The following is a 20,596-nucleotide window of genomic DNA, read 5'->3' as shown; positions in this document are numbered from 1 at the left end:
TAGATGATAGATCTTAGTTCTAAAATCAAAATCTTATATAATGGAGAAACACTAGAGGCATTTCCATTAACGACAGGAACAAAGCAAGGATACCCATTACGTCTGCTACTATATACCACTGTATTAGGAGTATTCAAAATGCAATTAAAAAAGGAAAACCAATTAGAAGTATAGAATGGGTAAAGAAGTAAAACTATTATTAATTGCAGATAATATAAAATCCCAAAATCAATGATAAAACTTAATACTAAAAGAACTCAATGAAGTCGCATGATACAAAATTAACATACAAAAATCAACAGCCTTCACATACTCAAACAGAAGACATTATGGTAAAGAAAAAATCCGATTCGCTATAGCAACAAGATGATTAAATACTTAAGAATAAAGTTAATAAAGTTAACAAGACATGTGCAACCTATGCGTAGAAAATTTTAAAACTACCAAAAGACACAAAAGTAAACTTGAACAAATGGAAACACGGCCTCTGTTCTTGGACAGAATTCAACATGATAAAGATGTCAGTTCTCCCTAAGTTAATTTATAAATTCAATGCAATTCCAGTAAAAATACCAACAAGATACCAGATAAACTGACACTTGTTTATATGGAAAAACAAAAATGTAAGAATAGTTAGGAAAACAGTGGAAAAGAAAAGTTCCAAGGAGGGATGAGTCCTACCAGACATTAAGATATATTGTATAAAGCCTTAATAATTAAAACAGTGGTACTGGTATATACATAAAGAAAGCACGTCTAGAGTTAGACCCGAGTACATATGGAAATTTAAAATATGGCAAAGGTGGCATCTCAAATCACTGAGGTCAAGATGAACTTTGTAACAAGTGCTCACGCTGGGACAAATTGGTAGCCATTTGGAAAAGATAAAATTAGATTGATACCTCAGACCATATATATAAATAAACTCCAAGTGGAGTAAGGATCGAAATGAAAAAGATGAAACCATACAAGTACTAGCCGAAAACATGGCTGAATTCCTCTTTATTGTATAGCAAAAGGCTTTCTCACTATGATTGAAAATCCAGAGGCAGTAAAAGAAAGGATTGACAAACTTAACTACATTAAAAATGTTTTAAATTTTGCATGACAGGAAAAAAAAAAATCACACACAAAAACAAAAATAAACCAGTGGAACTACATCAAACTAAAAAGCTTCTGTACAGCAAAAGAAATGAACAACAAATGAAAAGAATCTATATAGAACGGGGAAAAAATATCCTCAAACCATTTATCTGATAAGGTTTACTATCCAAAATCAATACGCAAGTCATACAAACTCAATAACAAAAAAAACAAATAATCCAATTAAAAATGGACAAAGAACGTGAATACACCTTTTACCAAGGAAAATATGTGAATGACCAAAATATGTGAATGACAAAATATGTGAATGACATTAAAAAGGTACTCAACATCACTAATCTTTAGAGAAATGCAAATCAAAACCACAACGTGATATCACCTCACACCTATTAGGATATCTATCGTCAAAAAGACAAGAGATAACAAGTGGGGGCAAGAATGTGGAGACAAGGGAACGCTTGTGCACTGTTGGTGGGACTGTAAATTGGTATAGCTACAATGGAACACAGTACGGAACACATATTATTCAGCCATAAAATTAAAAAATTCCTCAGAAAATTAAAAACAGAACTATCATATAAGCCAACAATTCCTCTACTTGGAATATATCCTAAGGAAACAAAAACACTATATCGAAGAGATATCTGTGCCCCCATGTTCATAGCAGCATTACCTGTAATAGCCAAGACCAAAGTGTCCATCAACAAATGAATGGACAAAGACAGACATACAATGGAATATTATTCATCCATAAAAAAGAAATCCTGGCATTTGCAACAACATGGATGAACCTTGAGGACATTATCCTGAGTGAAATAAGTCAGACAGAAAAACACAAATACTGTATGATCTCACTTATATGTGAAACCAACAAAAACAAAAACGAAAAAAAGAAAAACTCATAGAAAAAGAGATCAGATTTGTGGTTACCAGAGATGGGAATGGGAGAGAAGAAATTGGATGAAGGTAGTCAAAAGATACAAACTTCTAATTATAAGATAAATACGTACTAGGGATGTAATTAACGTACAACATGATAACTACAGCAAACACTGTTGTATGGTATATTTGAAAGTCGCTAAAAGAGTAGATCCTAAGAGTTCTCATCACAAGGAAAATAGTTTTTTGAATCTACGTATGATGCATGTTAACTAAGTTTATTGTGATAATCATTTCACAATACACATAAGTCAAATAATTATGCTATACACCTTAAACTTATACAGTGCTTGCTATATGTCAATTATATCTCAATAAAACTGGACAAATTTTTAAATTTTCTTAGAAATCCAAAAGGAGTCAAAAGACAACTGATATATAGGGAGAAAATATTGGCAACATACACCACAAAGAACTAATATTCCTAATATGTAAAGAGCTCTTAAAAACTGAGGGACACAGCATTATTCACAATAGCCAAAATATGGAAGCAATCCAAGTGTCCTTTGACAGATGAATGGAAAAACAAAATGTGGTGTGTATATACAATGGAATATTATTCAGCCTTAAAAAAGACATTCTGACACATGCTACAACACGGATGAACCTTGAAGACATTATGCTAAGTGAAACAAGTCAGACACAAAAGGACAAATACTATATGATTCCATTTGTATGAGACACCTAGTATAGGCAAATTCACTGAGGCAGAAAGTAGAATGGTGGTTGCCAAGGGCTGGCAGAGGGAAGAATGGAGTTATTGTTTAATGGGTACAGAGTTTTAGTTTGGGAAAATGAGAAAAAGTTATGGCGATGGATGGTGGTGATAGCTGCCAACAATGTGGATGTACTTAGTGCCATGGAAAGGTACATTAATGTGAAAATAGCTTAAATGGTACATTTCATGTAAAGTGTATTTTACCAAAATTTAAAAAAAAAAAAAAATCCCTGAGGGCAGAAAAAGAAAAACCTGATAGAAAAATGGGGAAAACATATGAACAATTTACCAAAAAAGACACACACTGGCTCGCAAACATATGAAAATGTGTTCAAACTCACTTATAATTAGAGAAATGCAAATTAAAACAGCACTGAAACACCATTTCTCACCTATCACTGGCAAAAATTAAAGTACCACAGCACACTGTTGGTGAGGTTGTGGGGAAACAGGAACTATTGTCATACATTGCGGGTGGGAATGCAGCTTGGTACAACCCCTTGTGCAGGGGAATTCGACAACAGGCAAAATTACATATGCAATTGCCTCTCAGCCCAGCACTTCCACATCTCAGAAATCTACCCTGAAGATTTACCTCCAACAACAGGAAAATACGTATACACAGGGTCATTCATTGCAGCATTGTTTGTAATTGCAAGATATTGGAAAAAACCTAAATGGCTATAGATAGTACAGTGGATGAATAAATTATGGCACGTGCACACAATGAAGCAATATGCTACTGTAAAAATTAATGCAGGTATGCTCATAGCAGCATTATTAATAAAAACCATAAAGTGGAAACAAATCAAATGTCCATCAACTGATGAATAAATAAAATGTGGTATATCCATACAATGGAATATTATTCAGCCATAAAAATAACTACTGACAACATGGATTAAACCATGAAAACATTACACTAAGAAAGCAGTCACAAACCACATATTGTATGATCCCATTTATATGAAATGTCCACAGGCAAATCTATATAGACAGATATAAATATTTTTATATTTACAACAAAAGTTTGCCAACTCCAAACGAGACCACTCTAAGGATATTTCAGTTCTAACTAGTTATTAATCACACACAGAAGGAACCTTTCGGCCGCATGGAATCCCACTGCCCCATGGTTACGACCTCTAGTAACACTGATCCCAAAGAATTACGTGGCTCCCACAAAGCCACTCGTGCAGACAGCTGCGAGTGTCAACTCTATCTAGCCCGGCCAGGCTGCTCCAGCGAAACAGTGCAGTCAAGATTTTTCAGTCTGGAGTCGGGCTGACCCACTGGTTTGCTGGGGGACTTTGGCCAAGTCACTTCACCTTCTCTCGGCCTCAGTTTCCATCCTTGTAAATGACGCTGATAACAGCACTCACCTCGCAGGGCTGCAGTGAAGGTGAAGTGAAAGGACGCGAGTCAAGGGTTACGCCGGGCTTCGCACCGGCAAACGCCGAATCAATGGTAGCTCCAGTTGTTGTCACTGTAAACCACTCACGAGGCCGGAGCCGGTCCCAGGTACCCCAGGGCGGCGGCAAAAGCCGTGAAGAGGCCTGCGGGGCAGCCGAGAAGCCTGGCCTCGTTGCTCCCGCTCTCCGGCCTCGGTTTCCCCTACTGTAGCACAGGAGCTACCCAGAAACCCCCTGCGTCCACAGTAGCCTCGACCCTGCGCCCCCAGTGCCTCAGGCCCGCGACCCCGCTGCCGCCTTAGGCTTAGCAGACACCTGCCCCCACACGGAAGACCTCCCCCAAACCCGTTGCCCGGGAATTCACCAGGCGTCTCCCCGGCAACAGCCGTCCGTCCCGACCCCCGCACCAGCCGGCTGCGCGCCTAACAACAAGGAGCGTTCCCATTGGCTCCGGTGCCGGCTCCGTCAGCCAATCAGTGAGGGCGCATGCGTCGTTCTCCTGCTGGCCGGCTACCAAAAACCCTGCGGAAGGCGTCCGACGCGGTCCGGAGCAGCCGGGGGTACGGTTGCGACTTTTCCTGAATCTAGGCGTCGTTCCTCGTGTTGTGGCTCGGAGCGCCAGCTTGCGGTCGGACTTTCGGCTCCACCACTTGTAATACTTGGAAAGCGCCGAGCTCGGTGCCTGGCCCCGAGCGGTCGCTAAATGACGGGCCGTGTTATTGGTACAACCGGGGGCAGGTGCCCTGAAAGCATCGGAAACTTGGGAAACACGAGGGAAACGGTTACGAGCATTCCCCTTCATATTCCTTGCCTCACCTCTTTCTGATAAGGATTTGAAACCCAAAAGGCACAGATACAATCAACTATTGAAACAAAGGGGAAAAAGAAACCAAGACCTGGTAAATGAATGAGCTGGAGACAGAATTCCAGAGCCCAGCTCTGAAGGGTTTCTGATAAGGCCTCGGGCTGAGAGAGGTTACTCTCTTGGGAGCTGATAGTTTTAGAGAAGGGCTTCACACTGGTTGAAATGCATAGCTAACTTGAGTCCAGCAAGAATGGCTTAAATAGGAATGAATGTTATAGCTTTATCTTTGACCTTAAAGACAGTAAAATCACTGTGAAGCACTCATAGAGTCAGCTCCATACAATAAAGCTTCACTGATATGCCAAACTACAAAATAATTGAGTCACCAACCTTGATTTTGACAGTATAGCCTTGGGGGGCAGGGACAGTGAACAAAAGCATAAACAAATGATTTTAAAGTATCATGGATAACACACAGGCTTGGATGCAGGTCCCACTCCTAGGTTGTACCTTGAAAGATGTGTGGCAAGGGTTTGGAGGTGAGAAACAATGCAGGCCACCCAGGGGCCTGAGGCAGCATAGTGTCACCAGGGGGTAAATCTCAGGGTCAGAGTGGGGAGAGATAATGCTGGAGGGGCCAGTCCCCACAGCAAACCGATGACATCATTCTCACCAGAGTGGTAATAACAGATTTAAGGTGGAGACCAGCTATAAGACTATTACCTTATAGTCCTGTCAAAGGTGCCTCTTTAGGCAAGTCAACTATTCATTCACACACATTCAACCCACATTCTCGGAGCCCCCCAGGGAAGCAGGACACCCATGTTGGCAGAAGGAATAAATGCAGAAACAGTTGGGACAGGTTGCCAGGGGAAGGAACTCCAAGCCCTAGCTTTTAATGAGAGTCCTCAGCAGTGGTCTGGTACAAACACAGCAGGCAGAGGCACCTTCCACTGGAAACTAACTTAAATGAGACTGAAAAAAAATCTCAATTTGGTATTTCACTGGTACACCAAAGACAAGGGTGAAACACAGTGCCCATACAATGTTTATCCTCTGATATGTGAAAGCATGATATGGTATTTCGATGAGGGAGGGAGATCCCTTTCATTCAGTTTCCAGTGGCAGACACTGCATTTCCATGTTTGCCATTCTGGGGCATGGGTTTTACATAGCTAGAGAATTCGCCACAAGACTCATGGGAGAAGATGGAGCTTGGTAATGCCGGGGAAGGTCCCTGAAGCCCAACCCGCCTGGCTCTCCTGCCAGGCAGAGCAGTCTATGGGCAGGGAACTGCCCAGGCCGAGCACAGCAACATTTGGTCAGCAGAGTCTGCAGGAAAGCCCAGGCTGTCAGCCTCTCCCCAGAAGCCTGCACATGGGAATGGAGAGCAGGGCCTTCAGCATGAGCCCTCCACCCTCCAATTTGAGCAGCCTAAATATGATACATGAAAGAGCAGCCCTGAAATTAAGAAACATCCCACCTCCCAGGTTCCCTAAGGTCCCCACCTCATAAACCAACCCTGCTCCCCAGGGTAGCCCAGAATGTGTTGGAGGGGTAAAGGGACGTAAAGAAGTCATGTTTGAAAGACAAAGCTCTTTTATTTGGCATGAGGATGGGGAAGAACAGGACTGTGAGATCACAGGCATGTCTGCATGTGGGGGTACCAGAAACTGGAATCCACCACGCCCTCACTCTGCCAGGCCTCTCTGGATGAGGTGGCCAACTCTCAGATGCCCTGGATATCCTCCGTGCCAATCACAAAAAGGTCATGACCGTCCCCTTCTTGCCAATCTGCCAGGCCTCCAGGGGGAAAAAGCGGATAACTATCCTTCAGGAGACAGAAAAAGATGTCATCAGCTCCTTGGCTAATGACTCATACGCCAAGCCTCATAGGCTAGGCACTCCCACTATGGGCTCCCAGACCAGCCTGCCTTAGCCCACCAGGCATTTTGCAAGCCTGCCTCACCCCATTAATGTTTGCCCCAGAACCCCCAACAGGTTAGCAGGCATGTCAGGGGCTGGATGGTGTCCGTACATCAGCGTGGCCCACCCAGGACTACACTCAACATAGCCAGGACTGCATTCAATGCTGCTAGCAGTCTGAAGGTGGACCCACCACTAGGGGGCCTGAGGGGTCAAGGGACTCCAGGGCAGTAGAGCTTTCTTGGGCAAGGTGAAGAATTTACTTTTTGCCCCAACCTTAGGAGGGCCCCTGAGGCAGGATCACTGCCCCGGGTCGTGCAGAAATCTCTCAGGTGCCCTCTCCCTGCCTCTACGCACCGGTCCTGGTCCAGTTTCAGCTCCTTGGTGAGGAACTCGAAGAAGCGGGCGCTGTGGCCGCGGTTCTCCTCCGCTGTGCCCACCACACCGATGGAGGAGACAAGTAGCTGTGCGCAAGGCTCAGCCGAGCCGTTTACCGCCATGGCCAGGCCAGGACGCACGGTCACGTTCACGCGCTGCAGGGGACACGAAAGTTTCACCAGAAGCGGGTGCAGGCCAGGCTCACGCTCAGGGCCGAAAAGCGTGGGATCGAAGACGCGCGGACCCCGCAGGGTCAGGGTTAGGGGCATGGACTGGGGTCCTTGGAAGGCACGTCAGAGTCATGGCTAGGGAAGGCAATACCGAGCAGATGGGGGTGGGGGGTGGGACTGAGAGATCATAGAGAGCGGAAAGTCAGTTTGGCGGGTGGTGGGCGGAGGCCCTTGGGAGGAGTCGGGGTCATGGTAGTTAAGTAGGGGCGTGGACAGAGCCGGACCCTTGGTCCACCAACCTCCCCCAGCCGCGTGCTCCCGGGCCCACGCTTACGTCCTCGGGTTTGCTCAGGATGGCGGCGGTGGCCGCGCAGAGCCTCTTCTCCAGCCCCGCAGGCACGCGGCCAGCGGGCAAGTTCGTGTCCAGCTCAACAAACGGCATGTCGGCGCGAAGACGTCTGAGGTGCCGCAGCGGAGGAAAAACCCGCGGAGTCCAGGTAGGTGTTCCCAAGACCCGTATTAAGGAACAGGGCGGGGCGCAGCGGAAACCGAGCTCCTCATTGGCTGTGCAGGCACACAGCACCTACTGATTGGCTGCCTAGGCTGCACCCCCAAAGCGCTGCAGACAACCTTGGTGTGCTCTGGCACAGATTTCCGGAAGTCCTAATGCCCGGCTAGCCTGGTGTAACCCCACCCCTAACGAGACATTGGCTGATCCCTGGCCCCGCCAGCCCCGCCTCCGATCCAGCCACACTGTCCTGAGGTTTTCCTGTGGCTTTCCAGAGTTGCAGTCTTCTGCTGCCTATCCCAAATTTAGATGGAGGTCTGAAAAACGGCCCCACTCACACGCACACACACCTGTAGGGGCCCTCCCTAGGATCTACCTTAATAACGTTACATCGCCAGAGAATTAAAATTTTTTTGAATGAGTTGCCACCACTTCACGTTCAGTATAAAAATGTGTGTTTCTCTTCATCAGGAGACCTGGTAGCACGTGTGTGTGACACGTGGGGCTGGGCAAAGATCCTGGATTTACTGCATCCCTGCCTGGACCCGGCAGATATTGGACATCGTCCTTTGTGTTGTCTTATGCCTGTAGCAACCTTGCCTCAGAGTGAGAAACTGTCCACCAGAGGGCAGGAGCCAGGTCCCAATACAATTATCAGCAATATTTATGGCACCCTGTATTTTCATAAGCAAAACAAAAGGTGTTATTTAAAACGTGGAAATCTTTTGTTATGGCTAACCATGGTACTCTCATCAGTGTTTTGAAATTCTCTGATTTGTAAATGAAAATATAATTGAAACTATGTGGGTGTATCTGGACAATTTCAATTACACATCTGAACTTCTACGTGGTCAGACAATTAAGTTCACCAACTCATCCTAGAAAAAGTGTTACATACCTCATTGCTGAATATTACTATCATTACCTTCGAAGTACTCCCCTTGGGAAGCTATGCACTAATGCCAGCTCCTAGTCCACCCTTCAAAGCAGTTTCGGAACTCTTTTTCTGAAATGGCCATCAGAACTGTCATAGTATTATCCTTGATGTCCTGAATGTCATCAAAATGCCTTCCTTTCAATATTTCCTTTATCTTCAGATAAAGAAGTCATTGGGAGCCAGATCAGGTGAGTAGGGAGAGTGTTCCAATCAGTTATTTGTTTACTGGCTAAAAATTCCCTCACAGACAGTGCCATATGAGCTGGTGCATTGTCGTGATGCAAGAGCCATGAATTGTTGGTGAAAAGTTCAGGTCATCTAACTTTCACACAGCCTTTTCAGCACTTCCAAATAGTAAACATGGTTAACTGTCCAGTTGGTACAAATTCATAATGAACAATCCCTCTGATATCAAAAAAGGTTAGCAACATCATTGCAACCAGTTCATGAACTTAATTGTCAGATCTTGTAAGTGTGAATACTAAAGGAGCTTCCGTGGAAAGGCAGGTAGGCCAAGAGGCTCTGTCTGTTCATGACCCATTAGCAGTTTATTGGATGACTCAGATATCAGAGAATCTGGTACACAAGACAGGTAGGTTGTGACTGTCCTGAAGGGAAAGAGCAAGGACAGGTGGAAAATCTAGAACCCAGAATGGGGCATGGAGACGACAGTGGTCAAGGTTACAAGTAGGCCTAGGAGAGCAAGGCTTCTCAGCAACACCTGGAGGGCTAGGAAATAACCTGGACCTTCCCTGACTGCAAGAAGGTTCATGCACCAGCCTGAACCCCACTCAGAGACAGTGTCACTCCAGAGACCCAAGAGACGGAGGCCATTCCTAACTCAAACATCTCTTCACAGTGTCAACCCCCATCTGTGACACCTGCTCAGCCCAGGGGGCAGAGAACCAGCTTCCTGCCAGGGCAGAGGGAGGAAAGCACTAGTGCAGAGTGACAAGTGCCAAAAGATGGAGGGTGGGGGGATAAAGCAGGCAAAGAAGGTAAAGAGGAGCCCTGTAAGCAAAGGAATCAGCATGAGCCAAGCCCAGGAGGCTGAGGAGAAAGCTGGGGGCAGGGGTGTGCTGGAAAGTCATGGGTGCAACCAGAAGAGGGCAGCCTGAAGGGGTGGGAGCTTTGCCTGGATGCAAAGTTCAATGACCTGTACTATAGCCTCAGGGCAGTGAGGCAAGACGGAAAGTTTCAAGAGGAGGACAGATAGGGTCAAATACATGTTTACTAAAGCTCTGTCCAGAGGTCACATGGAAGTTGAAGTGGAAAGGGCAGGAGTGGAGTGAGAAGACAAACAAAAGAAGGAATGCAGGCTGGATGCATGGAGTAACTGGGGACCAGAGACTGTGCAGAGTGTCTTGCTCATGGCCTAGGAGACAGGCAGCTCCATCTCTTTATTCTGACAACAGAGTTTCCATTTGGTGGCTCTGCGGAGGCCTCACCCCTAATCACCGCAACAAAACCTGCACCAAGGGCTTTAGCATCTCCTTCATGGCAGTGTCTGCTGGAGGTAGGTCTTTGGCCTTCATGACAACTGCATGGGCCTCCTGGAAGAGGTCCTGCCCCACTGCGGCCTCCACACGCTTGTACCAGGCGGCCAGTTTGGGTCGGCTTTTGAAGACTTGGCAGCCGGCACTGACGGGCTATCGGAAGAGGGAGCCAGGAGGTAGGGCTGGGCATGGTTAAGCACAAGATAGCATGACCTGGTTTAGGAATCTATTAGGTGGACTTTCCCTCCTCTGCCCCACATTTGATAAGCTGAGGGTCCTCCCCCAGGAGACACTGAGAAGCTGCTCAATATCCCTGCAGGGTGGGGCTCTGAAGTCCCATTTTACAGGTGAGGACACTGAGCCTCAGAGGGGGAAGTGACTTATCCAGGGTCCCAGAGCCACAAAGGGAGACATGAGATGGTACATTGGCTCCCTCCCAGGACACTCCACTTCCCGGTGGGTCACCCCACCCCACAGTACTCACATGCATCAGTTCTGTGATAGCCACCAAATCAGCCACTGAGATATGGGGCCCCGTAAGGAAGTCCTGGTCCTTCAAGAACTTGTCCTCAAGCAGCTGCAGGCAGCTGTCCAGCTCAGCCAGAGTAGACGCCAATGTCTCAGGGGGCACCCGTTCACCAAGGAACACAGGGATCATCATCTGGTGGGTGGGCAGGCAGGGAGAGGGCTGAGGTTCAGCCCAAAGCCCCATCTGGTTCTGTTCTCATCTAATCCATCACCAGTCCTTTGGATTTCTTCTCACTGCTACCCACTCCTTTCCACCCACAGCCATCACCTGCCCAGGCCTCATCTCCTACTCATAGAGGGACAGCCTCCACCTCTACCTGGGTCCTCACACATGGCAGCCAGGGGAATCCTTCTGCGGTCTCAGTCTGCCCATATCTTCTCCCTGTATAAAGCCTTCCATGGCTCCCACTGCCCTCACCACAAAGGCCTCACCCCCAGGCTCTCACCAGTGCAGCTGCCATCCTATCCCCACTCCCTACCCCACCCAGACTTCCCAAATGGGAATGTGCCTGCGAATCCATCTGGGATGGGATTCATTCAAGTGCACATTCTTAATCAGTATGTCGGCTGGAGCCTGAGACTGCATTTCCACCGAGCTGCCAGGTGATGCTGTCATTCCTGGCCCATGGATCACACGTTGAGGAGCAAGTCTACACTCACTCCTCAAATGCAACAGACTTCTGCCCCCACCAACTTGTGGGGGCTCCTCTCCCAGACCCTAGAGGCTTAAGGCAGACACTTTCAAGGCGATGGAAGCCTACTTCTTGCCAAATGGCCCTTCAGAACAGGGGTACCCTACCTGCAGCAATGTGAGCATGCCTTCTCATGCTCCCTCACATACACAGGGCACCTGCTGTGTGCCAGTACTTTACAAATAATTACTCAGAGTACACATTTCAAAATTACTTGCACATTTGATAAATAAAAATGGTATGTGCGTGCTATTTTTTCTTTTTTTAAAAACTCTTTAATTGGATTCCATTTGCCTGGTATTAGTTTTGTTTGTGTGTTTAATAAATTTTATTGGGGGACAGTGTTTCTCCAGGGCCCATCAGCTCCAAGTCGTTGTCCTTCAATCTAGTTGTGGAAGGCACAGCTCAACTCCAAGTCCAGTCAACATTTTCAATCTTTAGTTGCAGGGGGCACAGCCCACCATCCCACGCAGGAATTGAACCAGCAACCTTGTTGTTGTGAGCTCACGCTCTAACCAACTGAGCCATCCGGCAGCCCCCCCACCCCCCTTTTTTTTTTTCATTCAAGAGTGTTTTTCCAGGACCCATCAGCTCCAAGTCAAGTAGTTGTTTCAATGTACCGTGTTTCCCCGAAAATAAGACCTTGCCGGACAATCAGCTCTAATGTGTCTTTTAGAGCAAAAATTAATACAAGACCCGATATTATTATACTGTATTATATATTATTATATTTATATTATGTTATATTATATTATATTCCATCTTATAGTAAAATAAGACTGGGTCTTATATTAATTTTTGCTCCAAAAGACGCATTAGAGCTGACTGTCTGGCTAGGTCTTATTTTCGGGGAAACACTAGTTGTAGAAGGCGCAGCTCACAGTGGCCCGCCCATGTGGGGATCAAAACAGCAACCTTGTTGTTAAGAGCACCATGCTCTAACCAACTGAGCTAACCAGCTGCCCCATGTGCATGCTATTTTAATGTGCATTTACTTGAGTTTTATTGAGGTGAAATGGGTTTTCATCCATTTATTGACCATTTCTCTCTGTCCTTCCATTAAATCCCTGCTGGTGTCCTTTGCCTATTTTCCTTCTGTGTCTTTGTCTAATGGGTTTCTAAGAACATCTTAAATATTAAGAATGTTACGTCTTTCTAACGTATCTTTGCCAAGATCTTTCCTAGGTTTTAGCTTGTTTTAAATTTAACTGTTTTTGTCCTTAGACAAAATTTCATTGCATGGGTAAAGTCGATGAGGTACTTCTTTAAGTCTTCCATTGTTCTTAGGCTTAGAAATCCTTGCAGACCCAGAAACCACATCAACACTTATTGAAATGTCCCCTCATTTCTTCCTACTTTGACTTTTTTTCACTTACCATCCTGGGAGGGGTCCCTACCCCCTGGGGCTCACCTTCTGCCACATGGCCCGGGTGCAGCTACTCCGTAGGGCTGTGTGCTGCCATGCCAAGTACTCATCCACGCGGGCACGGGCCTGCAGGTCCTCAGGGTACCAGTGGTCGGGGGCCTTGTACTTGCGGCTCAGATACAGCAGGATGGCCACACTGGGAGGCACAGCGGAAGCGAGGGAGATGTCCCAGTCACTTTTCAGCTACTCCACAGGGGCCAGGTTCTGGGTGGGGCAGGCCTCTGCTCCTGACATGTCTTTCCCCAACTTGTGTGAGTGGATCATTTCACGACCTCCATGGTGCTAAGCAGGAATGTGAGGCTAAGAGAGTTTAGGTGACTGCCCAAGGTCACACAGCTCTATATTGGGCCATCCCATCATCTGAACTAAGGGCACCAAGTGAAAAACAGAATGGCATGGGACTTCAGAAGGGGGTAAGGTGTGCTCAGGGAAAGCTTCCACAAAAACGAGTGCCCAGCATGGATCACGAAGGATGAAAGCATCTCCAGTACCAGTTCCCAACATATCCAAAGCATGATACACCAGGAACAAGGCCAGATGCCCCTCCCCGCCCCAGGCACCTCTGCCTACTTCAAGCCACTTTCCACCCTGGCGCTCGGGGCACACAAGCCACGATCCAAGCCATCAACAGTGGACACACAGATGGCTGACTAGCCCCACGATGCCATGCAAAAATCCAGGGACCCATTACCTCTCAGCCAAGGTGAACTCCCCATCCTTCAAGGCTGGCACCTTTCTCAGCGGGTTCACCTGGGCAAAAGCATCACTGCGGTGCTGGCCTGTGGAAGAAACCACTGAGGTGGTGGGGAGAACTCTGATCCCTCCAAGGTCTCTCTGCACACCCGCACCCAACATCCAGGACTTTTCTGAGACCCCTATCCTGGTGGGACATCAAAGAAAGGAGGCCACTCCACTGGTCACCAAATCACAGACCCTGACCCCACCAAAAGGGCCACCATTCCTGTGTCCTCCCCCTTGGAACTTGGGCCAAACAGCATCTTGACTTGGGCCCGAGAGGAGGGGAGAGATTCCCTGGAGCTGTAATACACACAAATACATACACAGCTATGTCAGACACTCCAGCCTCCATCCTGGGCTGTAAACTTGACCCCTGCAATCCATCTTCCTTCGTCGGCAGAGTGATCTGTACACACCACAGAGCTCCTACCACACCCGCTCACAGCCCTCAGTCTATCCTTGCTCTCATCAGAAACTCCTGCCCCATTCAGCCACCCAGATTCCAGCAGCTCAGCTCTTCTTTATTTCCTGTGCCAAACTTTTAAGGCACCCTCCCCAATGGGGGTCCAGGTCTGACTCACTTTTGCATACCTCCCCAGCCAGGGGCCAGTGCTAGAGGGTACACCACTTAATGTGCATGGAGTCCGAGGGCCTCAGTAGAAACTGGCTCCAGTCTGGCAACAGGACCCCCTGTAGGCCTCTCTGCCCTTCTCAGTGGACAGAATCACCCCTACCCAGTCTGCCTCCAGAAACTCCCTTTGTGCCCAGCACCCGTCCCAAGGAGAGCTGGAAAGGAAGAGCAAGGTGGCAGCCTAGCAGCTGGTGGCCCAGGTTGGGGGAACCAAAGACAGAAAGCGGGCAGGCTCAGGCAAGCAGGGGCCTCCCTCCCGGCCTGCCCAAGGGGCTCTGGATCCCACGCTCGCCTTACTGTTCAGTTACAGCCCGGCCCCCTCCACCGAATTCTGTAAAAGTGGAGGAGACCTATGCAGGGATAGATAGGAATGAAGAGACCAGCAGATGCAGAAACTCAGAGATAGTGATTACTCCTACTAGGAAATGAGGAGGCAGTTTCATTGGTTTCTCCAAGCCCTAGTGTAGAGGTACTGGGGCACCCATTCCACTTCCCCATCCCCACCCCCCAAACTCCAATACTCTCTAGCTGCCCTGCTCCCTCTTATTAAGCTGTATTTTAAAGAATGTTTAGTATTCACTAGGCAAAGGTCAAGCAAGGCAGGCAAAGGTCAAAGCTCTTTAAAAATACACAACTGATAACTGTTACTGTGGTTTCTTCGCAGGAGAGTCTGTCTACCCGTCTGTCTACACGCAGCCGTACGGTGAGCCGCGCCGGCGGGCGAAGGTCGGTCTGCACAGGAGGTCCAGACTCTGCCCCCACCCCTCCACCCCCCTACCCCCCCAAACCCCTCCGCGCCTGACTGCCCCGCCCACCTTTGAGCAACTCCACCGTGCGCAGCTCGAAGGGGATGCGGTTCTTCTTGGCGAAGATGTAGACAGCGCGGCAGGGCTGGGACAGCAGGTCCAGGTAGAGTTCCAGGCCCATGGCGGGGGCGGCAGGCAGATCCAGGGGGCAGACCCGAGTGGGGGCCAAGAACCGTTGGACAACCCGAGCCTACAGACACGCGAAGCCCTCGACTGGAGCCTGGCCACGCCCTCCCCGCCCATTGGATGGCTCCTAAGACCACAAAGAGGGGAGGAGGAGAAAGGAGGTGCTGCAGCCTCCCCAGGGCCTGGTGCCGTGCCCAGGGTGGAGGTTGGGAAGGGTGTGCAGACTTGCTCTCCGCGGAGGCCTAACCCACATTCCAGCAAAGAATTAGCTGCCCCTCCCCAATCCTCTGGGATCTGTCGACTGGCCAAAATAATTCTCCAGATAAACCGCCAAAAGAAAAGCAGTTTATTCGGAACAAGAAAACCGAACCACCAAGGAGTACAAACACGCTCACGCCCAGAGGGCAGTCCTACGTGGCAAAAAAATCCCTGAGCCCAACGTAGCTCCCCCTTTTTTTGACATTCCCCGCCCCCACCAGGTTACCTTAGAGTTCAACAGGAAGTCAAGACTAGAGTTAACAAGGGGCCCAGCTCCATACATAGTCCTCCCAGCTCTATGGTTAAGCATCTTAAGATGCCAGTTCACTTTTAACAGGTCATATACATTACACTCCAGCTGATCCCCCTCCCTGGAGTTCAAAAGCCCGTGGGGCTCATTTAGAGGTTTTCAGGGGGCCTAGAACTTCTCCACTTATATTCAGCAGGATCAAGTCCCTCCAACTGTGACTCTGGAGCTCCCCAGGTTAGTGGCTATAATGCCCCATTCTCTAAGAGAGCCTCCTGAGTTAAGACAACGCCCGTTACCGGAGAGTGGGCCCTTCTTGGAGCGATGTCCAGGCTTGGTTTCCACACCAGGGGTCGAACCCAGGCCCATGCAAAACTGTGACTCTTGGCCACTCCGGCTTCGCTCTCAAACCGGGGATCGAACCTGGGCATTGGGGAGGAAAACTGGGAAACTTTACCAGTACGTTACCAAAGGATGGGCTCTCCTTGATGGGGTGTCTGGGTTCTTGGCAACTCGAGTCAAGAATTGAACGAGACACAGAGGTAAAGTGGTAAGAGGAAAGTTTACTAGAGCAGATAGTACACTCCAAAGAATTAGGAGCGGGCACTGAGAAAAGCAGCTTAAGGCTCAGTGCTCAAAGTGGCATTATTAGGAGAAAAAGTACACTCCAAAGAGTTTGGAGTGGCCAAGCAAAAGCAAGCCTCAAGAGGCTCAAAGGGCTCAAGGGCTCAAGGCTCAAGGTGGCATTATTATTAAGAGAGAAAGTATACTCCAAAAGGTTTGGAGCAGGCCCCGAGCAAAGGCAAGGCTCAAGAGGGGCTTAAAGTTCAATGCTCCAGCCGACCCGGTGGCTCAGGTGGAGCGCTATGAAGCCAAGGTTGCCAGTTCGATTCCCACAGGGGCCAGTGAGCTGCGCCCTCTACAGCTAAGATTGTGAACAACGGCTCTCCCTGGAGCTGGGCTGCCATGAGCAGCTAGAGGTTGGTGTGAGCCGCCACAGGTTGCTGTGTGCTGCCATGAGCTGCTCTGTGCTTCTGTGGGCTACCGTGTGCTGCCAGGAGCAGTGGCAGCCAGCGTGAGCGGCTGGCAGCTGATGTGAGCTGCTGTGAGCTGCTGTGAGCGGCCAACTGCCAACCAGCGACTCACCTCCTCAGCCGGGAAGAGGGCAAGGCTCATGATACCAGCCTGGGCCAGGAAGCTGTGTCCTACACAACTGGACTGAGAAACAACGGCTTGAACCAGAGTGGTGGTGGGTGGGAAGAGGCAGAAGAAGGGGGAAGAAAAAAGAAAAAAAGCTAAATGCTCAAGAGGCAGCAGCTTGCGGGAGCCTAGGGGTTTTATCTTTTTTTCTCTGGGATGGGCTGTTCCTCTCCCAGAGTGGGACCAGGACCGCTTGATTGACATCTGTGATTGATAAGGGGCCATTACCCCATCGTCTTAGACTGTACATGTCCCAATCCAGAATTCAGTCTGTCACAATGATACTAATGAACTACCAGGCATATATATGATATTATAATGATGATATAATGAGGCTAGGGTGAGAGGGAGGTCGTTGTATCCCTTTACTGCACAGGATTGGTCTAATTTATTGTCTTTTAGTCTCCTCACAGTGGCTAATGGTTAGGGCAGATAAGGGAAGAATTTGGGAGGTCTCCAGGCAGTGCTTCCCAAAGATTGTGTTGGATGTGCAGGAATGCAAAGACCCTATTACCTGTCTCTTAACTGCCTGCCTTATTTCTCCTGACAGATGTGATCCCCATAAATCTCTGAGGGGAGTTGAGGGATGGGAGGTCTCTTCTTCTGTATCTGCTTCAAGCTGAGAAGGGGTTAGAGCTGTCCCTACCTAATGGGGATTCATGAAACCCTTGCCCTATCTGATGTTAAATTGTATCCCAACAGCCTCTAGATGAGGAGAAACGGGAGTTGGTTGATAAATTAAAAGCGCTGGCTCCAAGAGTAGGACTTGAAGCCCAATTATCTTGATTTCACCCAGAGGTAAGGTATGGACTGGCCTGGAGGAGTGTTAAAACACATTTGGTCTCTGGGATGGTGTTTATTTATCCAAGAGTTAGGTCTGGAGTGACTTGGGGGAATGTTGGGCTCCAATGATTATACCTCACAGTCTTTTAAGTAGTTATTAGGCAGGGGTGAAAACATTCTGTGATTTAGGCTAGGAGCAATATATAGTTTAGGAAGAAACTGATTAGAAGAGTGATTGAAACCAGGGACTAAGGAGCTAAGAAACTAGGGAAAAGGAGACTTCAAACTTCTATAGTGAGGAAGGCTTCAGACTTCTATAGTGAGGGAGTCTTCAAACTTTTACAGTGAGGGAGCTCTCCCATATCACCCCCAAACTCAAGTGTCAGCAAAAGCCATTTGGCAAGAGGATCAGTTACTGGAAAACTTGAGAAGAGCTTGGCCTCCCTGGTCCCCATGCCCCCCAGCTAAGGAAGACCTATTCTCTCAGGACAGTGCCTCCCTGGCCTTGTGCTGCAGCCCTCTCCAGGCTGGAAAGAACGTGTTCTGCTCACCCATCAGTGATCTACCCTTCTCCACATGTCACCTTCGGCTGGATTACTGCAATAGCCAATCTCCCTGCTTCTTCCCTGGCCACCCTCCAATCCAACTAATGTAGGAGATTTTTTCTGTGAGTGCCGGGATCGTGGCTCGTGAAACTGAAGAATGGAAACACGGCCCAGGGAGAGGCAACGAGTTGTAAAAGAGGATAGTTTATTAAAAAGCAAAGAAATGCAGCTCCCGAGCAGGAGGGGTCCCCGAATGGGGTGCCCCATGACTGAGGCAAAAGCTCTTACTTTTATACCTTCCCTTGCCTATTTGGGGAAGGGGAGCTGGCGCCTTTTAATGGAATTTGTGGGTCAGGTTTGTTCTGTTTGCCCATCCTGAAGGGATTAGCAAAATAACTGTTGCCCATCCTGAAGGGATTAGCAAAATAACCCATTCCTATATATCAGATCCGCTCCCGTTTGTCCAGCCAAAAGGGATTTATGAGATACTTTATTAACCTCAACGCGCTGTTACATTTTGTCCTGGAGTAAAGGAGTTATTTTAGAACCTGAAGTTTCAGGATATGGCTGTCTTTGTTTATTTTACCAGGGACCTTCCTGTCTGCCTAACAGCATGCTAACTAGCCTGTCTCACAATGCCCACCAGCAGCCAGAATATTATTCTAAAACATAATCTGAGCACTCCATTCCTATTCATGGTTTACAGACCCTCGGTTTAGCATTTAAGGCCCTGCATGACTGAGTCTTTGTTCAGATTTTCCCCTCCAAACCGACTCTGTAGCCGAGCCTCCTGTGATTTTAATTCCCCTAGCATTTTTGGCAGCTAGAATTAAATAATTTAATTTTAGAATATACTAGTTCTGACAATTAAGTTCGCGAACTTGTTGCATCAACGCTACTAACCTTTTTTGCTATCAGAGGGATTATTCATTATGAATGTGTACCGACTGGACAAACAGTTAACCAAGTCTACTATTTGAAAGTACTGAAAAGGCTGCATGGAAAAGTTAGACGATCTGAACTTCTCGCCCACAGTTCTTGGCTCTTGCATCCCAGCAATGCACCAGCTCACACGGCACTGTCTGTGAGGGAGTTTTTAGCCAGTAAACAAATAACTGTATTGAAACACCCTCCCTACTCACCTGATCTGGTCCTCAATGACTTCTTTCTTTACCTGAAGATAAAGAAAATATTGAAAGGAAGACATTTTGATGACATTCAGGACATCAAGGGTAATACGATGACAGCTCTGATGGCCATTCCAGAAAAAGAGTTCCAGAATTGCTTTGAAGAGTAGACTAGGCACTGGGGTCAGTGCATAGCTTCCAAAGTGACCTTAGTGATATTCAGTAATGAGGTATGTAGCACTTTTTCTAGGATGAGTTCACGAACTTAATTGTCCAACCTCGTAGGTACAGGCATTAACTAAATGTTTCAATTGCTCTGGTTGTCACATAGCTTATAGTCAAAGGTTAAGAAAATATGTTAGGCATGTTCTGAAAGACTACCTGTAGAGCAAGTTCCAGAAATGTTTAAAGATATACTTTGCTTGAGATAATAGAAAAATACAGCTCTTAAGCACAAAACAATGACAGCTTAAACAATGGTGATAGTCACAAGACATCTAGTTTCTGCTTTTTGCTTTAAAGATAATGTCACTGACAGGCAATTATGAGATATTTTGCAGAATCTTGGTTATTTAAACCCAGCACCCCTTGTTCTCACAATATAATTTTGTGTCACTGATGTACTGTTTCTTTGTCAAGCAGGAAGAAATAACCCCAGGGCCACAAGAAGAACTTGTAAGTTTGTTTTGCAGAAGGAAAGAATGTCTCCAAGCCAGCTGCAACCAACTGCTGACGCCCAGGAGTCTAATACAAAAAACATTATCTATGACTAAAGAAACACAGACTTCTCTCAGTTCCCTGGAACGCCCCTATTTCCAAGCTGCATAAAAACTCCCTACTTTTGCTTTTTGAAAAACAGATTTGAGAGATCTTGCCCACCTGTCTTCTTGCTTTGGCCAAAATTGAATAAAACTTTCTCCATCTCCAAGCATCGGTATCTCAATGTTTTGGCTTACTAGTGTATCAGGCACACGAAACTGGATTTTAGGAGGTGATTCTGCAACAATTTCTAAGGAAAGATGCAGGACTCATGACTTAGGGCCAAAGGGCCTTGTCCTGGGAGCCCGGTCAGCCCAGCCAACTAATCTACCACGCT

At 47.5% G+C, this 20,596-nt stretch overlaps 3 protein-coding genes and 1 long non-coding RNA gene across 12 annotated transcripts in view; 1 reads left to right on the top strand and 3 right to left on the bottom strand.

Moving 5' to 3' along the window:
• The window catches only part of CABIN1 (calcineurin binding protein 1), a 146,181-nt gene extending 141,593 nt beyond the window's left edge, over positions 1–4,588 (bottom strand). For 4 of the 5 annotated variants that reach the window (XM_019710328.3, XM_074321576.2, XM_074321577.2 and 1 more), the window contains exon 1: positions 4,144–4,283. The gene's annotated coding sequence lies outside the window, so the exon portion shown is untranslated. Of the gene's footprint in view, positions 1–4,143; positions 4,284–4,537 lie in introns of those variants that run through there. The other variant, XM_074321575.2, reaches the window with a different exon arrangement.
• A 1,971-nt stretch (positions 4,589–6,559) lies between these two features.
• DDT (D-dopachrome tautomerase) lies at positions 6,560–8,048 on the bottom strand. The gene is made up of 3 exons (XM_019710323.3): positions 7,787–8,048; positions 7,262–7,437; positions 6,560–6,809 (listed from the first exon to the last, which is right to left on the bottom strand). Exons 1-3 carry the CDS (start codon positions 7,892–7,894, stop codon positions 6,737–6,739), a joined length of 357 nt encoding a protein of 118 aa, XP_019565882.1. The 5' UTR covers positions 7,895–8,048; the 3' UTR covers positions 6,560–6,736.
• A 1,374-nt stretch (positions 8,049–9,422) lies between these two features.
• Positions 9,423–15,457, bottom strand: GSTT4 (glutathione S-transferase theta 4). 5 transcript variants are annotated; one of them, XM_074321182.2, is made up of 5 exons: positions 15,224–15,457; positions 13,731–13,818; positions 13,025–13,175; positions 10,878–11,054; positions 9,423–10,546 (listed from the first exon to the last, which is right to left on the bottom strand). In XM_074321182.2, the coding sequence occupies exons 1-5, from the start codon at positions 15,333–15,335 to the stop codon at positions 10,352–10,354; spliced, it is 723 nt and encodes a 240-aa protein (XP_074177283.2). In that variant the 5' UTR covers positions 15,336–15,457; the 3' UTR covers positions 9,423–10,351. The 5 variants fall into 5 exon arrangements, with proteins under 5 accessions (XP_074177283.2, XP_074177285.1, XP_074177286.2 ...); XM_074321184.2 differs by having other exon boundaries at positions 9,423–10,575; positions 15,224–15,456; XM_074321185.2 differs by lacking the exon at positions 15,224–15,457 and adding an exon at positions 15,044–15,160.
• LOC141569148 (uncharacterized) lies at positions 15,071–20,428 on the top strand. The gene is made up of 2 exons (XR_012492571.2): positions 15,071–15,134; positions 20,143–20,428. It is a non-coding gene; the product is annotated as an uncharacterized LOC141569148 (long non-coding RNA).
• The last annotated feature ends 168 nt before the right edge of the window (positions 20,429–20,596 follow it).

The sequence above is a fragment of the Rhinolophus sinicus genome, chromosome 9 (genome assembly GCF_057876585.1).
Source record: "Rhinolophus sinicus isolate RSI-liver-muscle chromosome 9, RSI-T2T, whole genome shotgun sequence".
NCBI lineage: Eukaryota > Metazoa > Chordata > Mammalia > Chiroptera > Rhinolophidae > Rhinolophus > Rhinolophus sinicus.
The sequence above is the reverse complement of the archived record's forward strand: the minus strand, read 5'-3'. Positions and strand labels throughout refer to the sequence as shown.

Coding starts and splice junctions, on each gene's coding strand:
- DDT (XM_019710323.3), bottom strand. CDS start 7,894: ATGCCGTTTGTTGAGCTGGACACGAACTTGCCCGCTGGCCGCGTGCCT. Junction 7,438..7,786: donor TCCTGAGCAAACCCGAGGAC/GTAAGCGTGGGC, acceptor TGTCCCCTGCAG/CGCGTGAACGTGACCGTGCG. Junction 6,810..7,261: donor CTGAAACTGGACCAGGACCG/GTGCGTAGAGGC, acceptor TGTCTCCTGAAG/GATAGTTATCCGCTTTTTCC.
- GSTT4 (XM_074321182.2), bottom strand. CDS start 15,335: ATGGGCCTGGAACTCTACCTGGACCTGCTGTCCCAGCCCTGCCGCGCT. Junction 13,176..13,730: donor GAGTTCACCTTGGCTGAGAG/GTAATGGGTCCC, acceptor TGTGCCTCCCAG/TGTGGCCATCCTGCTGTATC. Junction 11,055..13,024: donor CCCGGGCCATGTGGCAGAAG/GTGAGCCCCAGG, acceptor CCCACCCACCAG/ATGATGATCCCTGTGTTCCT.